Source organism: Vulpes lagopus, chromosome 7 (genome assembly GCF_018345385.1).
Source record: "Vulpes lagopus strain Blue_001 chromosome 7, ASM1834538v1, whole genome shotgun sequence".
Taxonomy (NCBI): Eukaryota; Metazoa; Chordata; class Mammalia; order Carnivora; family Canidae; genus Vulpes; species Vulpes lagopus.
This window is the reverse complement of record NC_054830.1, coordinates 109622477-109635727: the sequence shown is the minus strand read 5'-3', so window position 1 is coordinate 109635727 and position 13251 is coordinate 109622477. Positions and strand designations below refer to the sequence as shown.

General features: G+C 37.0%; 1 protein-coding gene across 4 annotated transcripts in view; it reads left to right on the top strand.

Annotated features, from left to right (window-relative positions):
* The window catches only part of DDX46 (DEAD-box helicase 46), a 73488-nt gene that overhangs the window by 41618 nt on the left and 18619 nt on the right, over positions 1–13251 (top strand). For all 4 annotated transcript variants that reach the window (XM_041763103.1, XM_041763102.1, XM_041763100.1 and 1 more), the window contains 3 exons: positions 1529–1693; positions 2205–2367; positions 12090–12283. In XM_041763103.1, the coding sequence (XP_041619037.1) occupies positions 1529–1693; positions 2205–2367; positions 12090–12283 (522 nt within the window). The remainder of the gene's footprint in view (positions 1–1528; positions 1694–2204; positions 2368–12089; positions 12284–13251) is intronic.

Here is a 13251-nt window from a genome sequence, read left to right as displayed (position 1 = left end):
AATCCCACGTCAGGCTCCCGGTGCATGGAGCCTGCTTCTCCCTCTGCCTATGTCTCTGCCTCTCTCTCTCTCTCTCTGTATGACTACATAAATAAATAATAAAAAATAATTAAAAAAAAAAAAAGAAAAAAAGAAAACATTACAGAGGGTTTGCAAAGTTATGTAAAGACCAAGCAGTGAAGAGTAACCCTCTTGTGGAAGAGAAACAGGATAGTGTGCTTCTTAAAAATCTAGTTAATTCTTATTTTAGAATTATGTTTTCTTGGGTCTGGGTACCATTTAGTCAGAATGTTGTTATCATCTCCTATCTTATTTTCTTACTGTCTTCGTTGGTTTGTGCAATTTTTAAAAACAATCCCCGTACTGTTACTTTTTACAGCGTTTCTCAGGGGAATTGAAATAAATGTACATGGTCAGCCAATAGTCTTTAACTGAGAGTACTGACACAAAGCCATCATTTTGGTTGCTGGATAGAGAATAGCTTGGGTAGGAGTAAAAGCCGGGAGATAGTTGGAATTAGCCAGCTCAGAGATGGTTGATGTTTAGGCCAAGAACCCAGATTTCCAAGTGCATTTGGTAGGACTGTTTCATAGATTTCACATCGTTGATTGGAGTGAAGATCTGGTCTTAGAATTCTGTATATTCCTGGGAAGACCTTCACCTTTCCCATTTTCCAGCCACTCACCACTATCATCTACCTTGAAATCATTATTGGGGCAGCCCGGGTGGCTTGGCGGTTTAGCACTGCCTTCAGCCCAGAGCCTGATTCTGGAGACCTGGGATCGAATCCCACATCGGGCTTCCTGTGTGGAGCCTGCTTCTCCCTCTGCCTGTGTCTCTGCCTCTCTCTCTCTCTCCCTCTCTGTGTTCTTATGAATAAATAAAATCTTAAAAAAAAAGAAAGGAAATCATCATTATTAATGATTATTCGTTATTTCTATTTTTCTTGTTTATTCCAGTCATAATAAGACTCCTAGAATTTCTCCAGGGATCTATAGAGGTACCTATATCCTACTCCCTTAACAATGTGTTCGCTTTAATTGTTCTCTGTTTCTGTTGCTCCTATCAACCTCTGACACATAATATATATCTGTCTCTCTTCCTTAGAATAGAAACTCCCCGAAGACAAATTTTTATTTCTTTTTATTGAATATTCCAAGCACTTAGAGTGATGCTTGACACATAATAGTTGCTCAACAAAAATATGTTGAATAAGTGAAGGAACAGTGATACAAAGAGAAAATAGTTGTATTCCAGATAAAATTTTAAGATTTGAATATTGAATTTGTGAATTAGGGGTGAGATGAGTGAAAGAGAGTAGTGACAGGTGGCTCTTCCATCTTTGCCCTAAATTTGTGGGTAACTCTAGATGCCATTCTTAGGAGGGGGAGACTGAGTGGAACAATGAAAGGTAACAAGTTTCAAAGTCACTGAATGGATGTTCTCAAATTTTCCTTTTACTTGGTTTTGACATTGTATGGTTTTTGGAGACTATACTCACCATATTTATTTGCAAATATGTTCTCAGGTCATGCGCATTGTGGATAATGTCCGTCCTGATCGACAGACAGTTATGTTTTCAGCTACTTTTCCCAGAGCTATGGAGGCTTTGGCTCGCAGAATCCTGAGTAAACCCATTGAAGTGCAGGTTGGAGGCAGGAGTGTGGTTTGCTCAGATGTAGAGCAACAAGTGGTAGGTACAGTCTTTAGGAAATCCTCAATTCCCTGTGTGTTGTTTAGACAATATATAATCCTTTGGGGATCATTGTGATGAAGGCACATAATTTCTAATGTTAAATAGGATACAGTTACTGCCATTAATATTTTATCCGATAAACTTGAATATGCTGTTACTTGGAACTGTGTGTTTAAAATACTCTTTTTAGTTCCTCCCACCAGAAGAGGTGGGGCTAGTGGATGGAAATGTTATATACCAATCTTACTCTTTAGTTAATAGGATATATGGTCAAGAGGCAAGAGAGAACTAGATGATCGTTTGCCCACATTTGCAAGCCCCTTCTCTCAAAGTTAGAAATTTTTTTTGGTCTAACTGGTCTATCAGCTAAAATCAGTATTTTCCTACCCATCCCTAAGGATATAGCAAGGTATTCTCAGCCATTTGCCACAAATAAAATGAATATTTTTGTTTTAGAGATGTATTTGCATTTTTACTCCCTTAACATGGTGCAATTTGATATTTTCAGATTGTGATTGAAGAAGAAAAGAAATTCTTGAAGTTGCTTGAGCTTCTTGGCCATTATCAAGAATCAGGATCTGTTATTATATTTGTGGATAAGCAAGAACATGCTGATGGTCTTCTGAAAGATTTAATGAGAGCATCTTATCCTTGCATGTCTCTTCATGGAGGTAACGTTTAGTGAAATACCTGTTGAGTACTTAATTTGGCCAAGCACTATTGTGTTCTGATAATATTTACTGTGTGCTGTAATGGAGAACCAGATTTTGTATCATCTTTCTTAGTTTTTACTCACAACAACTCTTTGGGAAGGGTAAGCATTATTGTTCCATCTTAGAGATAAAGAAAATAGACAAAGGTACATTAGTTTGATTAAATCATACAGCCATTAATCAGTTGGGGAGAAAATGAACTTAAAATTTTCTGTTTTATGTTAAATTGTTTCCATTGTGTCATGCTACTTAGATGTTTTCATGATTGGCATTAGATCTTTAATTGAAAGTAACGTTTCATTTTGGTGTAACATCCCCATTGTTACGTGTATGTGGGACTTATAATAGAACACTAAACATATGAAATAGAGACGATTTGAATCACCCTCATTAACTAAGTGTTCTGGCGGTCTGTGACTTTGTAATAAACTACCCCAAAATTTAGTGGCAACTGTCATTTATTTATAAATCTGTACTTTGGATGGAGCTCAGCACGTACTGTCTAGTTGCTGTTTCATGCTCTTATCTACTGGGATGGCTTAATTGAGACTGGGGATCTATTTCTAACTTGCCTTAACTTATATGGCTGGCAAGTTGGTTCTGGCTTTTGACTGAGCTCTGTCAGGCTGTCGGCCAGGGGTCATGGCTCTTTCCTTTGCGAACCTCTCTGTGGACTGCTTGGCTAGAAGGTAAGAATGAAAAGCTGACAGACCAGTTAAGGATGATACTGGGAATTGGCAGAACTTTCATTTTCACCATACTCTGTAGGTCAGAATAGTCCCAAGAGTGGCCCAGATTCAAGGGAATAGATGGATAGACTCCAGTTCTTGATGGGAGGGTCAGACCCTTTATAGAAGAGAATGTAGAATAGGCCATGCTTTTGCTGTCATCTTTGGGAAATAAAGTCTACCTTACCATGTGCCATTGTGGATGTAATTAAAAGGGCTTTGAGCATATGTATTTGGTTAGCTTTTATTTTTTTTTTTATTTTTATTTTTTATTTTATTTTTTTTTTGGTTAGCTTTTAATGTTTGAAAATGCCTCATATTTTCCCCCTTTTTTTTGGTTATTGGAATAAAATATACATTACATAAAATTTACCATTTTAGCTGTTTTAAAGTGTATAATTTGGTGGCATTAAGTATATTCACCATGCTGTGTAATACTACCACTCTCTACTTCCGGAAGTTTTTATCATCCCAAACACATACTCTACCTATTAAGTGATACTTCATCTCCAACCCCACCCCCTAACCTAGGCAGGGAACCTGTATTCTACTTTTTCCATTTATGAATTTCCCTGTTGTAGGTACTTCACACAAATGGAATCATACAGTATTTGTCTTTATATGCCTGTTTTTTTCACTTAGCATAATTGTCTTTGAGGCTTATCAGTGTTTTATCATGTATCAGAATTTTCAATTTTTTTAAATAAGTATTTTAATTCTAGCATAGTTAACATAAATTGCTATATTACTTTTAGTTGTACAATATAGTGACATAGCAATTCTGTACATCACTCAGTGCTGGTCCTAAGTGTACTCTTAATCCCCATTACCTATTTCATCCATCCCTCTACCCACCTTTCCTCTGGTAACCCTCCGTTTGTTCTTTGTAGTTAAGAGCCTATTTCTTGGTTTGTTTATCTCCTTTTTTTTTTTTTTCCTTTGTCCATTTGATTTGTTTCTCAAATTCCACGGGAGTAAAATCATATGGTATTTCTTTTTCTGAGTTATTTCATTTAGCATTTTACTTTCTGGGTTCATCCATGTTGTTGCAAACGGCAAGATATTCTTTTTTTGTGGCTGAACAATATTCCATTCCAATCACACCACATCTTTATCCGTTCATGTATTGATAGATACTTGTGCTCTCTTCTAGGATTTTTCTGGTTTCAAGTCTCACATGTAGGTCTTTAATCCATTTTGAGTTTATTTTTAAGTATGGTGTAAGAAGATACTCTTTTTTTTTTTTTAACATTAAAAAATACTCCATTGCATGCATATACCACATTTCTTTTATTCATTCATCTCTTGATGGACTCTTGAGTTGTTCCTGCCTATTCGCTGCTGTGAATAATGCTATTTTGAACACTGGGTATATAAGTATATGTTGAATTTCTTTGGGTATATACCTGCAAGTATTGCTTGGTCATATGGTAAGTCTATTTTTAACTTTTTTTTTTTTTTTTTTTAAGATTTTATCTATTTATTCATGAGAGACAGAAAGAGAGAGAGGGGGGGGGGCAGAGACACAGGCAGAGGGAGAAGCAGGCTCCATGTAGGGAGCTCAACATGGAACTCGATCCCGGGACTCCAGGGTCACGCCCTGGCCTGGGCCAAAGGCAGGCACTAAACCACTGAGCCACCCAGGGATCCTCTATTTTTAACTTTTTAAGGAACCACCATACTGTTCTTTACAGTAGTTGTACCATTTTGCATTTTCACTAGCAGTGCAGTAAGATTCCAGTTTATTCACGACCTGGCTAGCACTCATTGTTTTCTCTTATTTTGCTAGTTGATGTGAAGTAGTCTGTCATTGTGGTTTTGATTTGCATTTCCCTAATGACTGAGATTGAACATCTTTTTATGTGCTTATTTGGCTTTTGTATATATTCTTTGGAAAAATGTCTGTCCTAGGCTTTTGCCCATTTTTAATCAGCTTTTTTTTTTTTTTTTTTTCATTTCATTGCTGAGTTGTAGGATTTCTTTATTCTGGATAGCAGTCCCTTATCAGATGTACAATTTGCTTGTATTTTCTCATATTCAGTGGGTTGTGGTTGTCCTTTCACCCTTTGGATAGTGTCCTTTGATGCACAAAAGTTTAAATTTTGAAGTTCAATTTATATATTTTTTCTTGGAGATGCCTGGGTGGCTCATCAGTTAAGCGTCTGACTTTGGCTTAGAGCGTGATCCTGGAGTCCTGGGATTGAGTTCCGCATCGGGCTTTCTGCATGGAGCCTGCTTTTCCCTCTGCCTATGTCTTCTCTCTTCTCTGTGTTTCTCGTGAGTTTAAAAATAAAACCTTTAATATATATATATTATGTATATTTTCTTTTATGCCTCTCTTTTTTTTTATTTTTAAGATTTTATTTGAGAGAGAAAAAGAGATAGCAGGGGATAGGCAAAAGGAGAGGGAATCTCAGGCAAACTGCATGCTGAATGATGAGCCCATTGCAAGGCTCACAGTCTCATGACCCTGAGATCATGGCCTGAGCCAAAATCAAGAGTCAGATACTTAACCGACTTAGCCACCCAGGCGCCCCTGTTGCATGTTCTTTTGGTGTTATATCCAAAAGACCAAAACCATTGCCAATTCCAAGGTTATGAAAGTTTTCCCTATTGTTTTCTTCTGTGAGTTCTAACATTATAGCTGTTTAGTTAATTCATTTTGAGGTAATTTTTATGATGTATATAGGTCCAGCTGCATTCTTTTTCATGTTTGTATTCAGTATGTCAGCCCCTTTTGGTAAAAAGACTGTCTTTTTACCCATTGTAGAATCTTGGCACCTTCATCAAAATCATCTGACCATTTATCTGAGGGTTTATTTCTAAGCTCTCTATTTGATTATGTTGGTCTGTATGTTTGTCTTTTTTTTTTTTTTTTTTGGTAAGATTTTATTTATTCATGAGAGACCCAGGGAGAGAGAGAGAGATTGAGAGGCAGAGGGTGAAGCAGGCTCCACACAGGGAGCCTGATGCAGGACTCAATCCCGCGACTCCAGGATCATGCCCTGGGCCGAAGGCAGGTGCTAAACCGCTGAGCCACCTAGGGATCCCATGTATATTTGTCTTACACCAATATCATTTCATTTTAGTTTTGATCTTTTTACATTTATTTTATTCATTTTTTATTTTTTAATAAACTTTATTCCCAATGTGGGGCTTGAACTCATGACCCAGAGATCAAGAGTTGACTCGGTGGGGAGCCTGCTTCTCCCTCCCCTGCTCCCCTTCTTGTGCTTTCTCTCTCTCTCTCTGTGAAATAAATAAAATCTTTTTTAAAAAAGTTGACTGTTCTACTGAAGGAGCTAGCCAGGCACCTGTTTACATTTCTTCTTTTTTTTTTTTTAAGATTTTTATTTATTCATGAGAGACACAGAGAGAGGCAGAGGCATAGGTAGAGGGAGAAGCAGGCTCCCCACAGGCAGCTCAATGTGGGACTCAGTCCCAGTACCCTGGGATCACAACCTGAGCCAAAGGCAGTTGCCCCATGTGCCCCTACATTTCTTTTTTTAATAAACTTTTTTGAGAGCAGTTTTAGGTTCACAGCAAAATTGAGCAGAAGTTAGAGTTCCTATATATCCCTTGCCCTACACATGCAAAACTTCTCTTCTGTTGCTATCCCACACCACAGAGGTACATTTCTTAAAATTGTTCAGACATAATTGTCACCCAAAGTCCATAGTTTACATTAGGATTCACTTTTTTTTTTTTTTGTAAGATTTTATTTTTGAGGGACGCCTTGAGTGGCTCAGTGGTTGAGCGTCTGTCTGCCTTTGGCTCAGAGAGTGATCCCGGAATCCTGGGATTAAGTCCTACATTGGGCTCCCCTTTAGAGAGTCTGCTTCTCCCTCTGCCTATGTCTCTGCCTCTGTCTGTCTCTAATAAATAAATAAATAAATAAATAAATAAATAAATAAATAAATAAAGTCTTTAGGAAAAAAAAGATTTTATTTTTGAGTAATCTCTACACCTGATGGGGGGCTCAAACTCAGGTGGATAACCCCAAGATCAAGAGTTGGATAGTCTACTGACTGAGCTAGCCATGGGCCCCATTAGGATTCATTCTTGGTGTTATGAATTTTGTGGATTTGGACAAATTTATAATGACCTATATCTAGGAGTATAGTATCATAATGTATTATTACTCACATAGAAAATACTACCATAAAAATCCTCTGTGCTCTGCCTGTTTATCCCTCTCTCTCCCTGTCCCTTGGCTGCCACTAATCTTTTTACTTTCTCTACATTTTTGCCTTTTCTAGAATGTCCACATTTACATTTAGTCATTAGGATAAATAGGCAGTACTGACATACATTGATGTTTTATTTTAGCCCTGTTAATGTCATCATCCTGGAAATGTTTGGGTTGCCATTAGCTGCAAAGCTTTTAGTCTAGAACTTTGTCGTCCTCATTTGGAACATTGGGCTTGGCTTTCTTTCCCTGGATGATTTCTCCTCTGCCCTATGTTTAGTGGGGTTTTTTTGTTTTTGTTTTTGTTTTTTTGTACTTTTAAATTTAAATGTTTTTATTAACACAGGTATGTCTATGTAGATCTTGTGGCTAAAAGCAAATACTTCTGTTTATTGTGCATGTAAGATTTATGTTTTAGCTTAGACTTTTTTTTTTCCAGTTAGTTTGTAGTGGAACAGTGCCTGACAACCACTGATATGTTCTCATAAGAATATTTGTAAATGTAGGTCATACATTATGCACTTGTTTTTTTTTTTTGTTTGTTTGTTTTTTTTACTCAATGTGATGACTTTGATGTCCACTGAAGTTATTGGACTATTTATTTTTATTGCCCAGCACTGTTTATTATGGATATACCAGTGTTTGTGTCCCTTCGTTTGCTGAAGGCTCATTTGGGTTTTTCCCAGTTTAAAAATTTTTTTAAATTTTATTTATTTTTAAAGGTCTTATTTATTTATTTGAGCGAGAGCACGAGCAGGGAGAGAGACAGAGGGAGGGGTGAGAGAGAATCTTGGAGCAGACTCCCTGCCAAGTACAGAGCTGGACACGGGGTCAAGTTGAGGACCCCACCATCATGACCTTAGCCAAAAACAAGAATTGGCCACTCAGCTAACAGCCACCTAGGCACACCCTGGGTTATTCCTCGTTTTTGCTAATAGGAATAGAGCTGCTACTGAATGTGCAACTACAGGTTTTTGTGTGAACATAGTTTTCATCGCTGTAGGGTAGATAACCAGGAATGGGATTGCTGGGTAAGTATGGTAAGTGTTTATCTAGAGGGGATCCCTGGGTGGTGGCTCGGCGGTTTCGCGCCTGCCTTTGGCCCAGGGCGCGATCCTGGAGTCCCAGGATCGAGTCCTGCGTCGGGCTTCCGGCATGGAGCCTGCTTCTCCCTCTGCCTGTATCTCTGCCTCTCTCTATCTCTCTCTGTGTGTCTATCATAAATAAATAAAAAAATAAATCTTTAAAAAAAAAAGTGGTTATCTAGGTATGGTTTTCTTTGTTTTTATTCTACTCATGGTTCACTGAGCTTGTAGATTCTGTAAAATTTATGTTTTTAGGACATGTTTGGGAAAATCTTGACTATAATTTCTTAAGGTTTTTTTTTTTTTTTCCTGTGCTATTTTTCTTTCCTTTTGAGACTCCATTATGTGTATGTTCAGCCCTTTAATACTGTCACATCTTTGATCCTTTATTCACTTTTGGTTTTTCTTTCTTTTTTTTTTTTTTTTTTAAAGATTTTATTCATTAATTCATGAGAAACAGAGAGGCAGAGACACAGGCAGAAAGAGAAGCAGGCTCCCTACAGGGAGCCCTTTATGGGACTCGATCTCAGGACTCCAGGATCATGCCCTGAGCCAAAGGCAGGCGCTAAACTGCTGAGCCACCCATGCATCCCTTCATGTTGGTTTTTCAACCCTTTTTTCTCCCCTCCTTAATTAAGGTTGGATTGTTTCTTTGACTCCAATCTTCAAGTTCACTGTTTTCTTTTTGCCATCTGCTGTTAAGTCTATCCAACTCTCTCTCTTGTATTTTCCTGTTTCTCTAATTAGATTTCCTAGCCATCTATTTAAGTTTGACTTCCCTCCTTGGCTTTCTAGGGCCTTTCCTCAAGCAAAATCTTTAAAATAAATAAATCAAATCCTTTAAACTCAGCGAGTGCCATTATTATTCTATATTATCAAAAATTCCAATTTCTGCTTATTTTTAGTCACTCTCTTGTACCTTCAGTTATTGGTTTTTTGTTTTTGTTTTAATACTTTTGTTAGAATTTATAGTTTTTATCTGTAGGTGGGTTGGTCCAATAAATAGCTTTTCCTACATTGAGGGAAATGTATGTTTTTTTTTTTTTTTTTTTCTTTTTTTAAGATTTTATTCATTGATTTGGGAGAGAGAACAGGCATGAATGGGGGGAGGAGCAGAGGGAGAAGCGGGCTCCCCCGCTGAGTGAGAAGCCCAACCCAGGGCTTGATCCCAGGACCCTGAGATCATGACTTGAGCCGAAGGGGATGCTTAACCGATTGAGCCACCCAAGCACCCCAAAAATGTGATGTGCTGTTTTTATAAGTAAGGACATCCCCCCCGCAAATAATCCCTTGTCTGTACTTCTCTTCTCTTTGGTCAGAATTACATCACATGCTTATGCCTAAATCATTTGTAAACAAGTAGAATGACTAAGGTACTCAAAGTGTTGTACTGGGACTCCTGAAAGTCTCTGAGAACTTCAGGAGTTAATGAGATCACAAGTATTTGTGTAATAACTTCACTATGTGGTTTGCCTTTTCTACTTTAGTTCTGTTAGGAATGTATAGTGTTTTAAAAGCTTCATGGCATATTATATTTACACCAGACTGGATGCAGAGATATGACATGCCAGCTATCCTCTACTAAGCCAGACATTAAAGAGATTTACAAAAATGTGAAACATCTTAATAAATTACTATTATGGAAGGGTTATTTTTCACGAAATTTTTAAAATTTATAATATGTGCTTTATTTTTATTTTTAAATAGGTTAAAAATACCTTAAATTATTTTCATTCTAGTTTCTTTTTTATAGGATTTATTTATTTATTCATTCATTCATTTGACAGAGAGCACAAGCAGGGGGACAGGGACAGGGAAAAACAAACTTCCCCACTGAGAGTGGAGCCTGACATAGGGCTTGATCCCAGGACCCTGAGATCATGAACTGAGCCAAAGCCAGATGCTTAACTGACTGAGCTACCCAGGTGCCCCAGTTCTAGTTTCTAATAAATTAAATATTGATAGAGATACTTATGTAGAGCTCTCGGGTTTAATCCTAATTAATTTTAAGACTTGAAAGGCATCCTTAGCACAGAAAGTTTGGGAGGGGTTCATTCACCTCCTAAAATGGAGACGCTCTTCTCTGGTTTGATATACATTGACCATGTGTTGGGTGAATTTTTGAACAAACTTGAGGTTATGTTTATTTATTTTTTATTTTTTTTTATAAAGATTTTATTTATTTATTCATGAAATACACGAGAGAGAGAGGCAGAGACACAGGCAGAGGGAGAAGCAGGCTCCATGCAGGGAACCCGATGCGGGACTCGATCCGGGTCTCCAGGATCATACCCTGGGCCGAAGGCAGGCACCAAACTGCTGAGCCACCCAGGGATTCCCGAGGTTATGTTTAAAAGGAAGAGGGTTAATTGCTGCTAGGCAAGTATCCCATATACTTAGCATATCATATTCATTTCACGTAATAAAGCATATGCAGTTGACTTAGGTAGTCAAGATACATTAATCTAAAGTAAAAGTTTTTGTACTTTATAAATTTAATTTATATTAATACTGATTCCATTTTTCCTTCAAGACTTTTGGGTTCAGTGTTGGATTCCACTTGTTTTGATATTAGATCCAAATATTTTCTTTAATTCGGTCTCTGAAGAGTACATTTAAATTTTAGGTAATAATATTAATTAACATTGATGCATATTTAGATGCTAAGTTATTCTCTGTGTTTTAAACTCAGATCTTAAAAATAAATAAATAAATAAATAAACTCAGATCTTATGTGAACCCTTAGAGTATCTCCTGCTGCAGAAATGAATTTCAAGGTTTGAGAATTTACCCCATTCTGGTTTTTTTTTAAGATTTTACTTATTTATTCATGAGAGACATAGAGCGAGAGGCAGAGATACAGGTAGAGGGAGAGAAGCAGGTTCCCTGCAGGGAACCTAATGTGGGACTTAATCCTAGGACCCTGGGATCATGATGTGAGCCAATGGCAGTAGCTCAACCAGAGTCACCCAGGTGCCCCTCCCCATTCCATTTTGTAATTACTAGAAATTTGCCGTCATAAAATCAATTTGTGATCTGAGTATCTTGTCATAGAACATTTTAGCATTTTATCACTCATCTGGAGGCTCTATGGATACCATACTTAAAAGAGATCCAATTGGGTGTTTTTTAACCAGTGGGTTTCAAACTGTATTTAAAAGGAATGTATAATCACCTAAGTATCTTAAAGTGCAGAACCGGATTCAGTAGTTTGGTTAGGATCAAGTTCTACATTTTAACAACATGCCATGTGATGCTGCTCTGGTCCTCGGACAGAAATAGTTAGTAAGGCTCTAATAACCCATAGGAGGAGAAGGATGTGAATCCTGTTAGTGTAGGCTAAGTATACCTGCCTTTTCTTCTTTTACCTCTTAAACAGGTATAGGTTAATGAATCAGAGATGGGGCTTCTGCAGTTACAACCCGTATACACAAGAAAGGGGGCAAAACAAGGGCAGATTTAGAAGATTCATAAATTAAATGAGTTAAAAGCAGTAGCCTTTGATCTTGCCATTAAATTCCCTTAATATTTTATTTTCTCTGTTGAGTTGGTGGACTTATGGGCAGTATAAGTTGGATTTATTCTCTACTGTACATTTTTACTTATTTCTGTGTCAGAGGAAATGAAAAATTTAATTTCATTGTGTGGTTTTATAACTTTTTAAAAATTTTCTTGCAGGCATTGATCAATATGACAGAGATAGCATCATAAATGACTTTAAGAATGGGACGTGCAAACTTCTCGTAGCTACTTCTGTTGCTGCCCGAGGTCTAGATGTGAAACATCTGATTCTTGTAGTAAATTACAGCTGCCCCAACCATTATGAGGATTATGTGCACAGAGCAGGACGGACTGGAAGAGCAGGCAATAAAGTAAAAATAATTTTTTAAAGTTGATTTCCATTACATTAAAATATAGTTTTTTTTTTTTTTTTTTTTTTTTAAGATTTTTAAGGAGTAGATAATAGGAGTTACAGGAACATTTTGAAAATGCTCAGTCATCAGAGTATGGGGACTAATTGATGTTCATCATTTCTATGTATAGTATTATTAAAATTATCAGATAACTAGCCATTCTGTTTTGGCAGATAGTGTTATGTCTTCTTTTAGGATTTTTTATTTTACACTACCTAAAAATTTCTGCCTACACACGTACATGTATATAGTTTGGGATCTTTCATTACTATTTTTAAAATGTGGGATCATAAAATATACTCCTCCCCGAAACTGTCACCCTTTTTTTCATTACTTCCCTGTCCCACTCTGTACACTATATATATTACTTGCTGTTTTAACTCACTTATGGTCTGGTAAGTATATATAGTCTAACTCACTCTTTTTGAAGGTAGCAGAATATTCTGTTGTTGGAATCACTGATGATGATATATTTGATATTCCAACCCTGAACATTCATACTGAAGCAATAATATTAATAATAATAGGATATACTTATGGTTTATTGAATGCTAGATGCTGTTCCCTGTGATATACATATATTGTCTCACTTTATCCTCATAATTTCCATTTGAGGTAAATGATATTACCCCATTTAATAGATGAGAAAAGCTAAGGCACATGGAAATTAAATTAGTTGCCCAAGCTTGCATAGCTAATAAGTAGTGATGGCTTTTATTCTTTTAACCTGAGTTATTTTGTAGATTTAAGGAAGTGTATAAAGGGGCATGCAGTAAAAATTAAAGCCTTTTTGGTCCACATACAGTCTTTGTCATATGGGTATGGGTGGGTGTGTGGGCGTGTGGGTGGGTGGTGTGCAAACCTCAAAGAAGAAGTGATACCAGTCTTAGCTCATGGACAGTACAGAATCAGGCCATGGGTCAAAT